General features: G+C 41.9%; 1 protein-coding gene across 6 annotated transcripts in view; it reads left to right on the top strand.

The window, feature by feature from the left end:
• Window positions 1–20,576, top strand: part of adgrl3 (adhesion G protein-coupled receptor L3) — a 1,193,186-nt gene that overhangs the window by 470,386 nt on the left and 702,224 nt on the right. For all 6 annotated transcript variants that reach the window (XM_031903606.1, XM_031903589.1, XM_031903595.1 and 3 more), the window contains one exon: window positions 7,089–7,388. In XM_031903606.1, coding sequence (XP_031759466.1) covers window positions 7,089–7,388 — 300 coding nt within the window. The remainder of the gene's footprint in view (window positions 1–7,088; window positions 7,389–20,576) is intronic.

The raw sequence follows: 20,576 nt of genomic DNA, 5'->3' as shown, positions 1-20,576 counted from the left end.
CTACAGGGAGGCCATCTGCCCCTGCCGCCTTGCCATTTAGGAAGGACTCTATAGCCTCCTGCACTACTCTAGTGCGATATCCTCCTCTAAAAATGCCTTATAATCTGGGCTGAGTTGCGGCAGTGTAAAGGGGTCCAGGAATGTGTCTATCTTGTTGGTGTTAGCTGTGTCTAAAGTGGACATGTATAGTTTCAAGTAGAATTTAGTTAACTCCTGCTGAATTACCCTGGCATCCATCGTTAGAGAGTCCTGTTCAGTTTTTAATTGCGTTGGGGGTGGACTGCATTTTTGCCAGGTGAGCCAGCAGCTTCCCTGCCCTCTCCCCATATTCCATAACATTCAGTTTCGTAAAGTTGTATTGGGCTACAGTTTTGTCTCTCATATACTCTGCATACTTTTCCTGCACTTTTTCTAGCTGCTTAAATTTCCCGGGATGCAGGGTCGCGGCTACTTCCGCCTCTAGTTCTAGGATGTCAAATTCAAGTTGGTTCTGTGCATTCCTGGACTGCTTTTTAAAGGCAGATATTTCAACATTAAAGAGGCCCCTAAGGTATGCCTTTAGTGCATCCCAGAAAGTCAGTGAGCCCACAGTGTGATCATTTATTGAGATATATTCCTGAATATCGGTTGGTAGTTATCTAGTATTCCCAGCCAAGCCGGGTTCAGTGACCACCTTGGCTTTTTAGGTTGTTTGGCTTCCCTATACTGAATCTTCAGAGGGGCATGATCCGAGATACCCCTTGCTAAATATTTGGCAGCTCTTACCCTGGGAAGTGCTGTCTGGTTGGCAAATGCCAGATCTATCCTTGATAACACTGTGTGGGATTGGGAGTAACATGAGTATTGGCGAGTACTAGGGTGTAAGTACCTCCACACCTCCGTCAGGCCCGCAGAGCCAGTTAATGTTTGTATATTGGTGGTGACATCCTGTACTGTGCAATTGTCCCTTCTCTGCCTGTCTAGAACTGGGTCCATGAGGGTATTAAAATCTCCCATAGTGATTACCGCTGCATGAGGAAATTTCGCTATGAAGCTAAGAAGATAGAGCAGGCAGGTGTCTTGGTACGGGGGTGGGATATATATATTAGCGATCACCACCTCCTGGGCCTGCAGAAAGCCATGCAGAAAAATTAACCTGCCCTTGGGGTCAAGTTCGACCTTCCCCAGTCTAAATGGGGTGTTGCGGGTAATAAGGATAGCCACCCCTGAAGAGTGAGTGGAAAACTCCGCGTGGTAGTGCCAACCCACCCATGGGTGTCTGAGAGACAGTGTTCTTTTCCCCTGGAGGTGAGTTTCCTGCAGTAGACATATGTTAGCCCCCGACTTCTTAAGGAAGTCAAGCACTAGTCTGCACTTGATTTGGTCATTGAGGCCCCTCACGTTCCAACTTAGTATTTTAAGCAGGGTGCCACTTATGTGCCACTTCGCTAATGTGTACTTGTGCAATACCTGGGTGTGCGTACCTGTAGTGTGGTACCTGAACTTTGCCATGCTTGTAACCAAACAACATAACCACTTTAACAATCCCTGTGCACCCTCCCCATCTGCACAGATCCCCAACTCCTGGCAGATTTGATCCCATAAACCTCGTAACATCATTGTGAGTACCAATGGTGCGCTCGGGTAGCACTTGGCCTTCTGGCCGTGAAATGAAGTATACACCTTGTCACCATAGTGGTGGTTTGGGGGGTATAGTGAGGATAGCACTATCGTAATTCGTGCTCAGTCCTGGTTCTATTTCAGGTTAATCAACCGACACCAAATGGGTGCAGACGGGGGGATTATGGGAAGCGCTACAACTTAAAGCATAAAATTATACGACCTGGGGTTGCACTGTGACCCGCGTAGTCAGGATTCGTAAGTCCGGTACCAAGTCCCACTTTTGCTTTACGGGTCTGGTTGGGTGCCCTCTGCGGGAGACCTTTAGTGGTTTCAATCCAGCTGCTAAGATCCTGCGGATTAGTGAAGAAGTGTGCAGTCCCGTTCTCAATGACTCGTAGCCGAGCAGGGTACAGCATGGCATACTAAAGGCCCAAATCCCGTAGCCATCTTTTGCAGTCAAGGAACCGGGCCCTTTGCTTTTGGATTTCCACGGAGAAGGCTCCAAAGATTGATATTTTAGCATCCTGGAAGGTGAGTTGCTCTTTCTTGCCGGCTTGCGACAATGCCGAGTCTCTGTCCCTCGCATTCAGCAGTCGGGCTATTAGAGGTCTAGCTGGCGCCCCTGGTATTGGGGCCCTGGTTGGCATACGGTGTGCTCGCTCCACCGCGAACGCTGTGGAGAACGAATCCCTGCCAAATTGCTCCACCAGCCAGGCTTAGTTTAATTTTTCCAGAGAGTTGCCTTCCGAGCGCTCAGGAAAGCCAAGAAACCTCAGATTGTTCCGACGCAGTCTGTTCTCGAGGTCGTCTGATTTGGCTGCGCATGTATTAATGGATTGGTTCAGCTGCTGTAGTCGGTCGGGCAGGGGGTTGGAAATGTCCTCAAGGGAGCTTACTCGCCATTCTAGAAGCGTGGTTCTTTCCCCCAGCTTCTGGAAGTCCTGTTTTATTATGGATAGCTCAACTTTTATCTCGTCTGTTTTAGAGCATATGAGGGAGGTGCAGGATTCTTTGGAGGACCGGATTTCCGAGAGCAAGTCGGAGAGCGTGGGTTCTTTTGGCGAGGTTCCTGTAGGGGTTCGGGGGTCCCTGTGCGAGGTACTGCTTTCCCCTCTTGGTTGTAGTTGGGATGGCGGCTGTGTCAAGGCCTCCTTGCCGCCATCTTGGGTGTGCCGTGCTTCGTGGGAAAGTCTTGTTGCGGCCTCAGAAGCCCTTTTTTGGGCTTTATTCTGCCCCATTTATGCTCTTGGGGGTAAGGGCTCACCAATGTATTCCCTGGGTTCCGTTCTATATGGTTTTGTTGCAGGTATCTGCAGGATTATAAGGACCGGGACACGGAGCAGTCTCTAGGTGCGCCTGTTCACATTCAGCGCCAAGCCACGCACCTCCACACATTTATTTTTACTCCAAAGTACCAAGCTGTAAAACTTTCCTGTTTGCTGATTTTTATGACATTTCAGAAAATCGCCAGTTTGATGCCCAATATGCATAGATATACCAAAGTCTGTGGTATGTACTGACCCCAAAATGAAAATAGCGCATAAGGATTTCTTGCTGGCCAACTCAGCTTTTGCATACAGAGCCCCCTGACACCATATTATGTGCCGTAACACCCCCTAACTATACAGAAAAACCCAGAAAACAATATCGTTTTGGAAAGTACACATTCTGACAAATCCAACATCAGTAAAGAATCCTTTCTACACCAAAGTACCAATCTGCAAAGCTCTCCTAAAGTTAGTGGTTTTTATGACCTTTCAGAAAATCGCCTAAAAATTTTGCAATTTGCTGCATTTATTTCACACAATTTCCTGCAACAAAGGCAAATCACCCCAAATAGTAACACCTAAGGTCTACTGAGCAGTTTGATGCCCAATATGCATAGATATACCAAAGTCTGTGGTATGTAATGACCCCAAAATAAAAATAGTGCATTTGGATTTCTCGCCTGCCAACTCAGCTTTTGCACAGAGCCCTCTGACAGCGTATTATGTGCCGTAACACCCCCTAACTATACAGAGACCCCTAGAAAACCATATATTTTTGGAAAGTACACATTCTGATGAATACAAAATAGGTAGTTATTTTTCTACACCAAAGTTACACATGACAAAGCTATGCTAAAAACAGATCAGGAATACAGGGATAAACATGCAATAAAACCACAAAAATTGTGCAAATTAGTGAAACGACAAAATAAGTCACACAACAGTCTAATTAGTGGTCAGAATATCTGATCCAATAGTCACGCTGTCAAAATATAGTTTTTAGGGAAAAGAAACTAAAAACAAAGTGGTAAAAAAAAAAAAAAAATTTAAAAAGTGTTATAGTGTATATGTGTTTATGTGTAAAAGTTGTGTGACAGTGTGTAAGTGTGTATATTAGTGTATATAAGTGTGCAAGATGGAAAAAAAACAAAACACCTTACCTGTCCTGAAGCAGGGATTGCAGTCCTGGTCCTCCTGCTTCAGTCTTCATTCGGGGCAGGCGCTTGTGGGGGGGAAACAGGAAGAGGAAGTGAAGACGATCGCGTCGCAGGGCCAACATGACAGCCCTCCTAACCCATTGCCCTGGGGGATATCATCGCTAAAAACTCTGTGCCGCTTCTGCAGAGAGTACCTTTATCTGTCAAACAACGTACGGCGCACATTTTGGCAGATAAAACCTTTTACTGCAACAATGTATGCCGTACGTTGTTGGCAGTGAAAGGGTTAAACTCCTTTTGTTTTTAACTCCTGTATTTATAACTCCACTTACAGAGCACCCACTAACTCCTGGATTTATAACTCCAGTTACAAAGCTTCCACTAACAGAGAAATCAGAGAGCAGCTAACTACTAGAGCAAGCTCCACTTAAGTCCCAGGGGTTTTATTTATACTGTCTGTTCAGGTGCAACTAATCAAACCCCACCCGCCTCAGACTGAGGGAAATGTAACTACAAATTAGTGCATATTCTGGCAAACTTGCTGAAAGCCTTATAGTCCACCAGCACTCAAAACAGCAAAAACTTGATAAAAAAATTAGTAAAGTAAACCACAACAGTTAAATAAACACTTTACAAAACACATTACTTTACAAAACCGTTAATAAAATAATTGTATCCTTTTTTTTAATTTGATGAGGTTGCTTTAACCAGCCACCAGCCTCTTTGTAAGTAGTATATGCAAAAGTTCTCGAGGTGTTGCTGCCATGAGGCGCGTTGAGAAACTCCTCTCAGGTGGCAGCGTCCTCAAAGTTACCAGGGGCAGCAAAAATCCGCTCCTAGTAACTTTATTAGCCTAATTTCTGATTTTTGAAATGGGAATTCGGCTTTGCTAATGCAGTTGCGCTCTCTACACTAGTGAGGTGACCCCCCCCCCCCCGAACACCCACCGGCACTATAAGGTAAGAGCAGGGGGCTGAAGGGTCTTAGCCCTAACGAAATTGTTAAGGGCTGTGTATCTGGTTCTCTGCCTCTCTTTTACTATCAACTTTATTTACTAAAACATAATTTCCACCCTAAAAATGAATTCCAAATCCTTATATATCATGTTAGCCAAGCAATATAAGCTTCAATTATACTACATAAATTATTTCATTTTTTTTCCTTCAGTCTTGGAAATCACAGCAAGCAGCAGCAACCATTTTTCGGCACCGTTATTACAGGAAGCTTTGCATCATCATCCCATTTACGAATCAGAATGGTGCCCTAATGCCCATGGCCATGAACTGGCTACATAATTATAGGTGGTGAGGAGAGGTGGGAAATGTGAGGGGAGGTGGGAAATGTGAGGGGGGGCAGTGACATCAAGGAAGTGCTAAATATAAAGTAAAAGTAATTTCGTGCTCCACCTCTATGCCTCAAACATAGAGGCAGGGCAGGCAATATATGATTAATAGCTGAAATGATTAAATACCATGATAGCAGGTATGGATGTTTTAATAAAAAAGATGGGTTTTATATTTAATTTGGAAAGGACTTTTATTATATAGCTTTTTTATGTCTGGGTGACAGGTCCCCTTTAATACTTTATAGAATGATATATATTGACAATTGAATGCTTATGCTTTCTACAACCCCTTCACATACATAATGTCTAGTAATGTGCAAAATATACCCATACCCATGTATTTGTGCTCTGTACTGTAATCATTATATAGTTTCTTAGCAAATGGCTTTGCACGTTTGGCGCCAATTTCAAGTGTGGGAGGGTAAACATGGGTAGACACTTTTGTTATCTTGATAAAGGTCTCAAAGGAGACTGAAACTTTAGTGCATGAAATAAACTTTATTTATATATTTGTAAGTCCTGTGAGTGCCTTTGGTTTTTTTTTATTTGTTATTATGCTATAGATAGATAGATATATTCATAACTCTATCTGCCAGCCTAGCCTGTAAAATTATGCTTGACGCCAATGTTATTGTTTTCTTGTAGGAAGGACCGTAATTTCTTCCAAAAAAGTTGGCAACCTTAGCCATTAGAGACTTTCTTCTGTAGCCTTTTCTTTAATACCTCTGGGTGCTCATAAAACTGAATAAAGATACTTTACAAGGAACTCTAAAACCAAACATAAAGCATTGCCTGATTACATTATACTGTAATGTCACCCACTGTGACCTATAGCACTTACATTTGCCCATTTGTGTCTGTTAGTTACCCCTCCCATATAGATTGTAAGCTCTACGGGGCAGGGACCTCCTTCATCTTGTGTTTCTGACTCTTATTCCAACTGCACCTTGTATTTATTGTATTTATTGTTGTACTTTGTATTTATCCATTATCTTTTGTATTTATCCATTATCTTTAACCCCCTGTCTGAATTAATGAATTCTACTGTACAGCGCTGCGTACATAAGTAGCGCTTTATAAATAAAGATATACATACATACATACATTACCCTTTTCTTTATTGTAAATACCTGTGACAAAAAAGCCATGAGGGCATCTAATTTAATCAGTAGCGTTTTGCCTTTTTCTAGGCCCATTTGACCACTTGATGCTTAATTTCCCCACTAATATGCTGATTCTTAAAACATCTTGGTTTCTCCCAGATCAACCTGAACACATTCATGACTTTAAACAGGCAGCACATGCTTCCTGGGGTTTAGGGACCCACCTAGCTGCAGTTAGTCCAGAGGAAAGCAAAGCATTTCTTCTAAAACTGTCAACACTTTTGCTTAAAAGGGGAAAAAAAACTTTTCCAGCTCCAAAGGGCAACTAAACAAGTGCTTGGGTCAACTTTTAACTAAAAGAATACATTTTAATAGCCAACTATGTTCCATATAAATGCCTACCCCTTCTTGGCCCAGAATTTATACAGTATGTAGAAATAAAGAAAGAAGCTTATAAAGATTAGCTGAATTTAGTTTTCTTCTAAATATTTGCTCATTTAGCTTACGAATGTTTACATTTTGATTTTTTTTTTATAATTGTGATAACTGGGAAAGTAAACAAAAATGCATGTCATTTTTAGCATGTGTAAATGCATTTATGTTTCTCTTTTAGAAATATATCCATCAAGAACAATTACAGTGGGTAGTACTATTTCTAGTACAACACAATGGACTGTGACAACAAACATGGGAAGAGCAACAGCTATATCAATATTTAACCAAAGAAATCAAAGCACCACTACATTATCCTTGATGAGTGAAGTTCCTATTGAATTTGTAACTGATCCAGCTACTGCTGCATCCCCAGCTATTGTAACAGAAAGTTGCGGAGCCACAGAGGCACGTGAAATAATGTGGTTTAAGACCCGACAAGGACAGATAGCAAAACAGCCATGCCCCTTGGGGACAATTGGTAAGCATTTTTAAAATAGCCTTTTTGTCATTTATGAAACAGCATAAAAATAAGCATGATATTTTCTTTAACCAAATGTCCTCTTTATTTTACATGAGCCATAAATTGTGATGTTTTGTGTTTTGTCAAGTTCAGACATTGTAGAGATATAAGTTTTTCATGTTTGAATTTGAGATGGGAAAATATTTTAAATATAGTTGACTCTAAAACCTGTATACTTACCCAACATTGAATAACTATTTTTCATTTGCCATCGTTCAAAGGATAAAATACATCAATTGACTTCATACCCGTTTTCATTAGAAAAAAACTGACTGTTACATACCTCCCAACATTTCTTTAATACAAAGAGGGACAAAAATATGTTACGCGGGTAGTGCGGCAAAAATGTTTTGTCCACACCTGCTTTGTGACCATGCCCCACAATGCCACACACACACTTTACATGCCCCAGATGTGCCAGTATAATCACTAAATAAAAAGAATAAAGGACATATTAACTTCAATCGTGCCAGTATGACTACATTAAATTGATAAAGGGCAAATTAACCCCAGACATGCCAGTAAAATTACTAAATGAAACTGATAAAGGGCATATCAACTTCAGACATGCCAACAGTTCTGTGCATTTTCCAAAGTTATAAACAGGGCCAATTCCAGTGGTACATAAATCTAAGTTATTTCCTTCCATTCTTAATCAGTTGAAAGCAAAACAATATTAATGTACCACTAGAATTTCTAGCCTAGGCCTAAGCCAGCCTAAAGTTCCCAAACTTATAAGGGCCCCTTTTAAATGTCTGCTAGATTTTATGAACGGATCAGCGATACCTCTGTCTTCTCCTGCATGCTGTGCTCTGCCAGAGATTCCCAGGAGTGAGAGATATATGTTAGGGGTGGAAAAGTGAAACTGTCCAGCACACAAATAAAGACAGCAGCCTCTTCTGCCTGATAAAATACATACGCACCCTCAGCCCCGACCTGGTGAGCAAGACCAAAGAGAGGAATGTGAGCCAATGCCGATAGTTGACCCTTGCCTGTCACAAATGCTCCTCCCAGGACAATTAAACATCAAGGTAAACTTGTGAGCTTGAGGTAGCAGGGGAGATTCAAGAGTTAAGGGGGCGGGCTTTATTCCCCGGAGCAGAGCAGGCACAGCAATCAATTAAATGGCAATGCTAAGAAGCGGGACATCTAACAATGAATCCGGGACAGTGGGCAGTGCTATAAATATCGGGACTGTCCCGCTGAAAGCATGCTGTTACTGTCCTCCTTTAAAGGGCATGTAAACCCTACATTTTCCTACCATATATATAGCTGGGCACATCTCCCCCACCCAAACCATACCATTTGTACTGCATATATCCCCTCCATTCACTGGCACCATCATATTTGCAATAAACAAATACCAGCTTTCACTGTGCAGCCATTTTCCCTATGACACATCTTCAGTGACATTTACATCTGCAAACAGCACATGCTGTGTTTGTGCGCTGTAAAGTTTATGCAATAAAGGATGCAGGCTTACACAGGCAGAACTTACTTTGAAAAAAAGTCCTGCTTGGACTAAGTTCTGTAAAGGTTAAGCTGAGCAGGAGAGGACATCAGGTGAAAAAACATTTCACCAGCAAATTGTACAGCTAGAGCAAATTTTCTGTAGAAACTGGCAGTACCGTGTCTTCATTGGCTGCTAGACTGGAGGGTGTGTTTGGTAATCTCGATAGTCGATAAAAAATGAGCATACTTGGTTAGCCATGTCAAATCATAAAGGTGGGGGCTGAGTGGGTTACATGAGGAGAAGGAATCCTAAGTGATTAAAGGCGATGTAAAAGCAAAATACAATATTGCATATACTTGTAAACCTAAAATGAAGCATATTTGCAATGCACTTCAATTAGAAATTTTGCTTTGTTTCTGTTTTTTTGTAACCGATTCTGTTCAGCTAAATTCACTGTTCAACTTCTCTCCCTCCTGAAGCAGCATACAGAAATCCTTTCCTGGCTGACCAGAATAGTAAGAAAACAATCAGTGCTCCTCTGCATTCTAAAGGGCAAGGAAGCAGAGCAAGGGTTGTTTCATTTGTTTATTTATCGCTAATGTCAGTGAGAAACATAGTTACATAGTTACATAGGGTTGAAAAAAGACCATTGTCCATCAAGTTCAACCCATCCGAGTAAACCCAGCACACAACCTATACTAACCAATCTATACACTCACATACATAAACTATATATATACAACCAGTAATACTAACTGTAGATATTAGTATCACAATAGCCTTGGATATTCTGCTTGTTCAAAAACTCACCCAGGCCCCTCTTAAAGGCATTAACAGAGTCTGCCATTACCACATCACTAGGAAGGGCATTCCACAGCCTCACTGCCCTCACCGTGAAAAACCACCTACGCTGCTTCAAATGGAAGCTCTGTTCCTCTAATCTATAGGGGTGACCTCTGGTGCGCTGATTGTTTTTATGGGAAAAAAGAACATCCCCCAACTGCCTATAATCCCCTCTAATGTACTTGTACAGAGTAATCATGTCCCCTCGCAAGCGCCTCTTTTCCAGAGAAAACAACCCCAACCTCGACAGTCTAACCTCATAGCTTAAATCTTCCATCCCTTTTACCAGTTTAGTTGCTCGTCTCTGCACTCTCTCCAGCTCATTAATATCCTTCTTAAGGACTGGAGCCCAAAACTGCACTGCATACTCAAGGTGAGGCCTTACCAGGGACCTATAAAGCAGCAAAAATATGTTCTCATCCCTTGTGTCAATGCCCTTTTTTATACAAGACAGCACTTTATTTGCTGTAGTAGCCACAGAGTGACACTGCCTGGAATTGGACAACTTGTGATCTACAAAAACCCCTAGATCCTTCTCCATTAAGGAAACCCCCAACACACTACCATTCAGTAGATAGTTTGCGTTTATATTATTCCTACCAAAGTGCATAACTTCATTTTCCAGTTTGCTGCCCAGTTTTCCAATTTTGTCAAATCGCTCTGCAAAGCGGCAGCATCCTGCATGGAACTTATAGTTTTGCACAATTTAGTGTCATCAGCAAAAATAGAAACAGTACTCTCTATGCCCACCTCCAGGTCATTAATAAACAAGTTAAAAAGCAAGGGACCAAGGACTGACCCCTGCGGTACTCCACTAACCACACTGGCCCAATTAGAAAATGTTCCATTTACCACCACTCTTTGTACTCTATCCTTCAGCCAGTTTTCTATCCAATTACAAATATTATGTTCTAGGCCAATATTCCTCAATTTGATCATTAACCTTCTGTGAGGTACTGTATCAAACGCTTTAGCAAAATCTAAGTAGATGACATCAACTGCCATTCCAGCATCAAGGTTCCTACTCACCTCCTCATAAAAGGCAACTAAATTAGTCTGGCAAGATCTGTTACGCATAAAACCATGCTGGCACAAACTAATAGTATTGTGAACTGCAATGTATTCATTTATCCTATCCCTTATTACCCCTTCCAGAAGCTTTCCTACTACTGATGTCAGACTAACAGGCCTATAGTTTTCAGGCTGAGAACGAAATCCCTTTTTAAATAATGGCACCACATTAGCAATCCGCCAGTCTCTCGGCACCATGCCAAACCTCAATGAATCGTGCAAAATTATGTGAAGAGGCTTGGCAATCACAGCGCTCAGCTCATTTAATACCCTGGGATGAATCCCATCCGGTCCTGGACCTTTGTTTACCTTTACATGTTCAAGTCTCTTTTGAATTTCCTCCTGAGTGACCCACGCGTCAGTAGCTAAATTACTAGCACTGGGTATATTAAAAGGGAAGCCTTCATTATCTGGCTCCGCAGATGTATAGACAGATGAAAAATAAGAGTTCAAAATTTCTGCTTTTTCCCCATTCTCATCAACCAACGTACCCCCCTGTGATAATAAATTTCCCACCCCTTCTTGCTTCATTTTTTTACTATTCACATAATTAAAAAATAATTTTGCATTCTTTTTACTCCTTGCTGCAATATCCCTTTCCATCTCTATTTTAGCTTGCTTGATAGCTTTTTTGCATGCTTTATTTGCTTCCTTGTACCTGATGAAAGTTTCCACTGTCCCAGCTAACTTGAATGCTTTAAAAGCACGTTTTTTATTACCAACCTCGACCTTAACTCTTTTATTCAGCCATAAAGGTTTTGCTTTGCGATGCCTCTACTTGCTTACAAGGGGAATATACTGTTGTGTATACTTGCAAAGCAATGTTTTAAAGATGTTCCATTTTCCTTCTGTGTCTAACCCCATGAAAAGCCTTTCCCAGCTGACACATTGCAGAGATGCCCTTAAACTGGCAAAGTCTGCACGTCTAAAATTGAGCGTTTTAGTTTCTCCCTTATAGAGCTGTCTCTGTAGCATTATCTCAAAGGAGACCATGTTGTGATCACTGTTCCCCAAATGCTCACCCACACAAATGTTAGAGATAAGTTCAGTATTATTAGATATCACCAGGTCCAAAATAGAATCATTCCGAGTAGGTTCTTGAACCACCTGAAATAAAAAGTTGTCATTTAGCATATTTACAAACCTACTAGCTTTTTCTGACTTAGCCACCCCATTACTCCAGTCAACGTCCGGATAATTAAAGTCCCCCATAATAACAACTTGACCCAATTTTGAAGCCTCCTCCATTTGCAAAAGTAGCTGGGACTCATCCCCCTCATCTATACGGGGTGGTTTATAGCATACACCAATGATCATTTTCTTTGTGACCTTCAGCCCTACTGAAATTTCTACCCAAAGAGATTCAACGTTTTCATTGGTAATGTCTTTATTACATGGCTTTAAATCTGACTTTACATAAAGACAAACCCCTCCACCCTTTTTAATGCCTCTGTCCCTCCTACAAAGCGTATACCCATCCAAATTCACAGCCCAGTCGCATCCCCCATCCCACCAGGTCTCAGTGATACCAATTAAGTCATAATTTTCAATACATGCAATAGCCTGCAGCTCCCCTATTTTTCCCGACAAGCTACGCGCATTAGCCAGCATGCAGCGGAGATTACTACTTCTTCCTCTGATGCTTACATTAGCTAAAGGACAGTTAGAGCTAAGGTGAAAATTAGTCTGTTTCCCTTGTAACAATGGAAGCTCCTTATCTGATAAACTATATGCCCCCCTCACTCCTCCCCCACAACCCTTTACTGGTCCCACTGCCCCATCTACACTAGCTCTCCCATAAGAATCTAGCTTACCAACCCCCCCCTTGTCTAGTTTAAACACTCCTCCAGCCTCTTAACCATTCTCTCCCCTAGCACAGTAGACCCCCTTCCATTGAGGTGCAATCCGTCAGGGCTGTATAGATTGTACCCCAAACAAAAGTCAGCCCAGTGCTCTAGGAAACCAAACCCTTCCTTCCTACACCAAAACAACCCCACTCTGCTCCCTGTCCTTCTGAATGTAGAACAGTGCTGATGATTTTCTGGACAGTGAAAGGATTCCTGTACGCAGCTTCAGGAGGGAGAGGAGACGAACACTGAATTCAGCTGCTCAGAATGGGTACTAAATTTCTTTTTTTTTTTTTTATGAAACTGTTTTTATGTATTTTCAAACAACAAAATAAAGATACAATAAAGATGCAAGAAATTGTGTGAGATAAATGCAGCAAATTGCAACATTTTTAGGCGATTTTCTGAAATGTTATAAAAACCACTAACTTTAGGGAAGCTTTGCAGATTGCTACTTTAGTGTAGAAAGGACTCTTTACCCATGTTGGATTTGTCAGAATGTGTACTCCCCAAAAATATGTTTTTCTGGGTTTTTCTGTATAGTTAGGGGTCTTACGGCACATAATACATGGTCATTGGGCTTTTTTTGCAGGCAGTGTGGAGGGTAAAGGCACAAACGTGTCTTTGGTATCTCACTTTTCACCTTGTGCCTTCAGTTTAGTTATGAAGTTTGGTTTTGTGAGATATTTGTACATATGTGAAGTACTGGCTCCAGTTTTTTATCGATATAAGCTGGAGGCCATGTATTAGGGGTAGTGATGAGCGAATCTGTCCCATTTTGCTTCGCCGAAAAATTCGCAAACCTTTCAAAAGATTTGCCAAATGGCGAAAATTTGGCACGTTAAATAAATTGTCGGCCGCGGCTATTTTCGTGTCGCCGCGGCTATTCTTTTATTGCCCGCAACTATTCTTTTGACAATTTTTCCGGGGCAAATTTTTTCATCCGCTTCGCGAAACAATCCGCCAATGGTGAAATGCTGAAGTTCGCCACAAATCCATTCACCCATCACTAATTAGGGGAAGTCACGCTGTGGTTTGGGTCATCCGTAGTGATGCGTAGATCAACTTCATCTGAACCAATCTGGTGTGCAGATAGTTGTCCATAAGTATATGGGTGGTGGTCATGGGTACTGTTTGGTTCCACCGGGTTCAGGATATCTTTTTTCCACCTCATAGCAGTGTGGTTCAACACCAAATGTGTTACAGTTCACCGATGGACTGGTTTTGCGCAGTATCCAGGTTTCATAGGCCACGATAGGCTGCTGTGGGAGACTTGGCTATCTCTCCCGCTGGATGAAATATTGAGGTGGTTGTTGGCACACCCTCAAGATGCACAGCATTAGTAGTGATGACTAGATGTTTAGATTAGAGCTCAGGTAGCGGAGCTCCAAATTCTTATTAAAGTACATATGCTTCTTTTTGAGCAGTACATGCGATATTGTTATATGGCTTTACATTTAAGGGGATGCTGCAGCCTTACTATTAACCTTTAAAACAACACAAGTGGCAGGTATTTAAAGATTCCAGAGAGGCTGTTCGCTAATTAAACTTTTTCGTGGGGGTTTATATGTCCTTTACGCTGCCTTCCCTCCAAGGACTATTATAAATGACAGTGATTCAACAGTTGCATATGAGCTGAAGGAAATGTACAATAGATTCCTGGCCAGGTGATACAAAGAGAAAGACCTACAAAATTATCTACAAAGGGCTTTTCAGCATATTCAGGATGATCTCCTATGTGCAAAGGTAGCAAAACACTCTAAGTATAATCCGCTGATATTTACCACCAGTTTTTATTTGGGCCATAGCATAAAAAGACATTTGCCATTTATGGGTGAGACATATCTCCTTTTCAATCCAATATATTAATGCTGGGTTGTAAGAGCCTGACTGACATTCTGATGAAAACAAACTTTTTCATAAATACAGAACCCTTAGGTCATTAGTTGCCTAGCTTTAAAACAATAAGAGATTTTACATCATGGGTCACCTGCAACTTTTTTCTTTGTGGGCCACTTACTATCTGACTTTCTTGTTATTAAACGGAAATGCCATTTACATCATTAGCTGCCCATGTGGATTTTATTTCTTGGTGAAAATTTCATTACACTGAAGGAGAAACCTAGTTCTCAATTAGCAAAGCACTGAAGGAAGTCTGGTGGCTGGTTAAAGCAACTTTTTTCAAGTTATATATAAAAAAAAAGGATAAGTATATTAACTTTATATAAAGTGTTGGTGTTTCAGCTGTTTTTGGTGATAAATTGCAAAGTTTGGTGAACTATAAACCTTCCAGCAAGTTTGCCAGAAGCTGCATTCGCAGAAGCGAACATTTAAATTCACATATGGAGCAATGGGGAGAGGTCCCCATTGCTCCGTTTGGGAGCAAAATTTTGGAGCGGCTAGGTGGCATACCTCCCCTAGATTTGTGCCGCCCTAGGCCCGGACCTTTGTGGCCTTGCCACAAATCTGGGCCTGCCAGTGAAGGTTGCTCTTTAAGGGATTGGTCTTTAAGTAGGTGATCTGTAAGTGGAGTTATAGTCTACAGGATTTTAAAAACTAAGGGTTTAAAGTTTAAAACAAGGTACACAATTTGTTATTTATTCTAAGTCTTTTTTCCCTGGTTTTGTTTAACTGTTATTCTGTAACTGGGAGAATGAGTGACAGCCAGATTGAAGGTCTAACACATGTATGGAGATTTGGAACAAGCAAAGAAAAACTGGAGAGATATACCGAGGGATTTGCCTTTATCAGACACAATCTCTGCAGGAAATCCATGAAGGCTAAAAATGTGATGAAACAAGAGCTGAGACAGCTCCACAGCGGATGGGAGTTTACGTAGAGGGAATGAAATGTGTCATCTTACTAAAGCGGTCAACTACCACCCATATCACTGTGTTCCCTTTAGAGGGAGGTAATTCAACAATGAAGTCCATAGATGAGAGGGAATAGGTAGGGTAGACCACAAAGAGGGGAGTGACTAGGTTTGGACAAAGCACAGAGAGATCAGGAAGCAACAAAATCTTTGACATCTTTCTGCTTAGATGGCAACCAAACAAGACGATTTAGTAGATCCAAAGTCTTTTTCACCCAAGGATGACCAGCTTGTTTGGAACTGTGGGTCTGCTGAAGAATGAATTGATGATGCTCAGGAGAGGGGGATTAAGCTGATTAATCTTAAAAGCAAACTGTGGAAACAGAGAAGCAATAATCCTGCCAGGGGGAATAATAGGGTCAGAGGATCGGTACTGCCTCTAGGGGGCATGGTTCCAGGGAGAAGATCTATTGGGCACAGTATCTAGCAGTATCTAAAACAACTGGACTTTTCTGAGTTTTTTCTTGAAAACTTTTCACCACTCATCCGAGTGGCTTCTTCAGTTCAAATGACTGGTAGGGAATTCCCCGGTATTTAAACTCTTGATGGTAGTACAGTCACAGACATCCAATCACAATGGTTCCATTGAACTTGTTCAGTTAGGTGTTAGCTCAAACTGACAGGTGTAAGAAGGTTTGATCCAATCACAATGGTGCCATGATTCTCATTGATGAAGGTGTTAATCCTTTAAAGTACATCACTGGAAGTGTGAACTGTTGTGAAACAGCCAGGGTAAGGACGTCAAAGCGGCATTGTATGTTGATGACAAGCGGTGTTGCAGGCCCCCTCCTCTGTTCAGGGATGGTTTTTCCAGGTTGGCATAAATAGCCTCTTTCACACCTCTTTGATAAAGGCCCAGTCTGGGTACCCACAAGTTTTCAGAGCTCCTTATAGATGTTTATATTCCTTCTCCTTAGCCTCTGCATTGGATGCCACAGTTTCAGCCTAATGACACCCAGTTTGTGTTCCAAAGGGTGGTGGGAATCAAACAGCAAGTACTGGTCAGTGTGGGTGGGTTTTCTGTATACTTCAATATCCAGGTCCCCCCCCCCATCTTTGATAATTATAGCACAGTCCCAGTTTGCTGTCTTTCACATCTTCCCCTGTGAACGTGATGTTTTTATCCACTGAGTTTATGTGTTTGGTGAAGGCTGGAACCTTGCGTGCTTTAATTTTGACCCAGGTGTCATCCACATATCTGAATCAATGGCTTGGTGTTGTTCCCTTGAAGGTGTCCAGGGCTTTCTTTTCCACTACTTCCATGTAAAGGTTCATTACAATTGGAGACACAGGTGAACTCATGGCACAGCCATGTTTTTGTCTATAGAGAACTTCCTTGTGCTTGAAGTAAGTGGTATTGAGACATAGGTCCCGTAAGGAACAAACTTGTTCTGGGGTCAGCTTTGTTCTGCTGCTGAGGGTGGTGTCTTGTTTCAGCCGTTTCCTCACTGTTTCAATTGCCTCGGTAGTGGGTATGCATGTGAACAGAGATGTTACATCATAGGACACCATTGTATCATCGATCTCCAACTTTAACTCCTCCATGGAGTTCTGAATGTGGTGTACTGTGTTTCCAACTAAGGGGGCTAAGATGTTGGCCACGTATTTAGCAATGTTATACGTCACAGAGTTAATGCTGCTGACAATTGGCCTCAAAGGGGCTCCTTCTTTGTGTATTTTTGGGAGTCCATATAGGTATGGAGTGGCTTCACCTGGGTAAAGGCGATGGTGCAAAGCTGATGACCTTTTCCTTCTCAAGGTGCTGCAAGCAGTCTATAACCTTCTTCTTGTAGTTGCTTGTTGGATCTCTCAAGTTGTTCATATGTGTCTGAATTGTTGAGCAGTGTGGACACTTTGGCAAGGTAGTCTCATGTATTCAGTACCACTGTACACCTTCCTTTATCTGCTTGCAGGAAAGTAACATTTGAGTCCTTGGCAAGTGATGTCAGAGCCCTCCTCTCTTGCAAACTTAGGTTGGAAGGGGGAGCTTTAGCATTAGCTAGGGCTGCTGATACTTTCAACCGGATGTTTTCAGCCTCATCCACTGGTATCTTATTGTTTTGGATGGATAATTCTGTGGCTGTGATGAAGTCTACCACTGGGACATACCGTGGGGCCACCGAAAAGTTCAGTCCCTTGGCTAAGACATCCTTCTCTGGTTCTGTGAGTTCCCTGTCTGATAAATTCTTTACCCACAGATCCTTGATGTTCTCGCATGTCTTGTTCTCATCTTCTTTCCTCCCTGTTGATTTGTCTGTTTGCTGGGTGTTGTTGGTACGTGATAATAAACTGATGAATTTGTTTATTTGCATCTCCTTGCCCTTGGCATGTTGTGCAAGTTGCGCCCACTCTGTGAATTCAACCACTCTTTGCAACGTCAGCACTAGTAGTTGTGCTGTCAGTCTCTGTTTCACATTATCAAATTTATGAACCAGGACCTCAATTGAGTAGTTAGTCTGTCTCACCCGTTCATTTAACAGTTGTTTCTGGGCTTTCTGAAGCATCACCTTGGCTCTGTGACCTTTAACCGAAGAACCCAGATGTAGGCTGCATGGTCTGATTCCCTGATATCGGCATTGTAGGTTAAAACAAAGATGGTTTCTGTAATCCGCAAGTTTTCTGGCCGTCCTCTCATATTCCCGTACCAATTTTAGGGTATTCTCCCCAAAATGAGTAGCAATATATCTATGAAGATTCTCATTCATCCAGGTCATGATATACAGTATCTAGTAGAATTAAGTCTAAAACAACTGGACTTTTCTGAGTTTATGGCCATTTATGCCAGCCTGGAAAAACCATCCCTGAACAGAGGAGGGGGCCTGCGACACAGCTTGTCATCAACATACAATGCCGCTTTGACATCCTTACCCCGGCGGTTTCACAACAGTTCACACTTCCAGTCATGTACTTTAAAGGATTAACACCTTCATCAATGAGAATCATGGTATCATACCTTCTTACACCTGTCAGTTTGAGTTAACACCTAACTGAACAAGTTCAATGGAACCATTGTGATTGGATGTCTGTGACTGTACTACCATCAAGAATTTAAATACCGGGAAGTTCTGGGCTGACTTTTATTTGGACCCCAATGGAAGGGGGTCTGCTGTGCTAGGGGAATGAAAGGCTTAGAGGCTGGTGTTTTAAACTAGGTGGGGGGGGGGGTGGATGAGCTAGCATATTATAGGAAAGCTAGTGTATACCTGGCAGTAGAATTAGCAAGGGGTCATGGGGGAGGAGTGAGAGGGGCATACAGTTTACCAGCTAAGGAGGTTTCTCTTTTACAAAGAAAACAGCCTAATAGTAACCTTAGGGCAGGGGTACAAGGGGAGATTATATGCCCAGTGACAAATCTTCGTTGTTGCGGGCGATTAATCTCCCCGCAATGCCATCCCATCGGCTAGAATTTAAATCGTCAGTGGAATGGCATACGCGTTGCGGCGATGTCCCGCAGTTGGCCGAAATTTCCTCTCAAGGCAATTTTGGGGCAACTGCGGGACATCACAGTGACACATATGCCATCCCACCGGAGATTTACATTCTAGCCGGTGGGATGGCATTGCGGGGAGATTAGTCACTCGTGACGAGGAATATTTGTCGCTGGGCGACTAATCTCCCCGTGTACCCCTACCCTTAGATCTAACTCTCCATTACCTAATGTAAATATCAGAGGGAAAAGTGGTGATCTCCGATGCATGCTGGCTAAAGCACGGAACTTTTCAGGGAAATTAGGAGAGTATATTGCATGTACTGAAAATTATGATATAATTGGAATCACTGAGACCTGGTGGGATGAAACATGCGACTTACTGTGAATTTAAATAGTTACGCCCTTTTTAGGAGCGACAGAGGGTTTTATAAAAGGGAGGTGTTTGTCTTTATGTAAAGCCATGTGCTAAAGAAATTACCAGAGACAGCAAAGGGGAGGGTGTGGGTCTAGCTCTGGGTAGAGATTTCAGCGGGGCTAAAGGTTACAAAGAAAATGATCATTGGTGTATGCTATAAACCACCCCATATAAGTGAGAAGGATGAGGCCCAGCTACTATTGGAAATATAGAAAAACCTCCACAGAAAGCATTCAGGTTAGCTGGGACAGCAGAAACTTTCATCAGGCAAGCTAAAATAGAAATGAAATAAAAGGGGTATTACAGCAAGGAGTAAAATTAATCCAAAATCATTTTTAAATAGTAAAAAAATTAAGCAAGAAGGGGATGAGACCCTTATTATCACAGGGGGGGTCAGTTGGTTGATGAGACCAGGCAAAAAGTAAAATTCTGAACTATTATTTTTCATCTCCTTATACAACTAAGGAGCCAGCTAATCAAGGCTATCCTTTTAATAGACCCAGTCCTAGTAATAGAATTACTGGTGCATGGGTCATTCAGGAGGCAATTCAAAAGAGACTTGAACATGTAAAGGTAAACAAAAGTCCAGGTCCAGATGGTATTTATCCCAGGGTATTAAACTAGCTTGGCTCTGTGATTGGCAGACCTCTTCACTTAATTTTTCAGGATGGTGCCGAGGTACTGGTGAATTGCTAATGTGGTTCCATCATTCAAAGAGGGATCCCGTTCTCAGCTTGAAAACTATAGGCCTGTTAGTCTGACATCAGTGGTAGAAAAGCTTTTGGAAGAGGTAAAAAGGGATAGGATACTTGAATACATTGTAAATCACAGTACTATAAGTACTATAAGTTTGTGCCAGCATGGTTTTATACATAACAGATCTTGGCAGACTAATTTAATTGGAATGGAATGGCAGTGGATGTACTTGGACTTTGCTAAAGCATTTGATACAGTACTGCACAGAAAGTTAATGATAAAATTGAAAAATATTAGCTTAGAACATAATATTTGTAATTGGATAGAGATCTGGCTGAAGGATATATTACAAAGCGTGGTGGTAAATAAAACATTTTCTAATTGGGCGAGTATTGTTAGTGGATTACCGCAGGGGTCTATCCATGGTCTTTCGCTTTTTAACTTGTTTATTAATGACCTGGATGTGGGCATAGAAAGTACTGTTTCTATTTTTGCTAACAATACTAAATTGTGTGAAAT

Source organism: Xenopus tropicalis, chromosome 1, assembly GCF_000004195.4.
Source record: "Xenopus tropicalis strain Nigerian chromosome 1, UCB_Xtro_10.0, whole genome shotgun sequence".
In the NCBI taxonomy this organism is placed as follows: domain Eukaryota; kingdom Metazoa; phylum Chordata; class Amphibia; order Anura; family Pipidae; genus Xenopus; species Xenopus tropicalis.
Note: the sequence above shows the minus strand (reverse complement) of the source record. Positions and strands in the feature narration are given on the sequence as shown.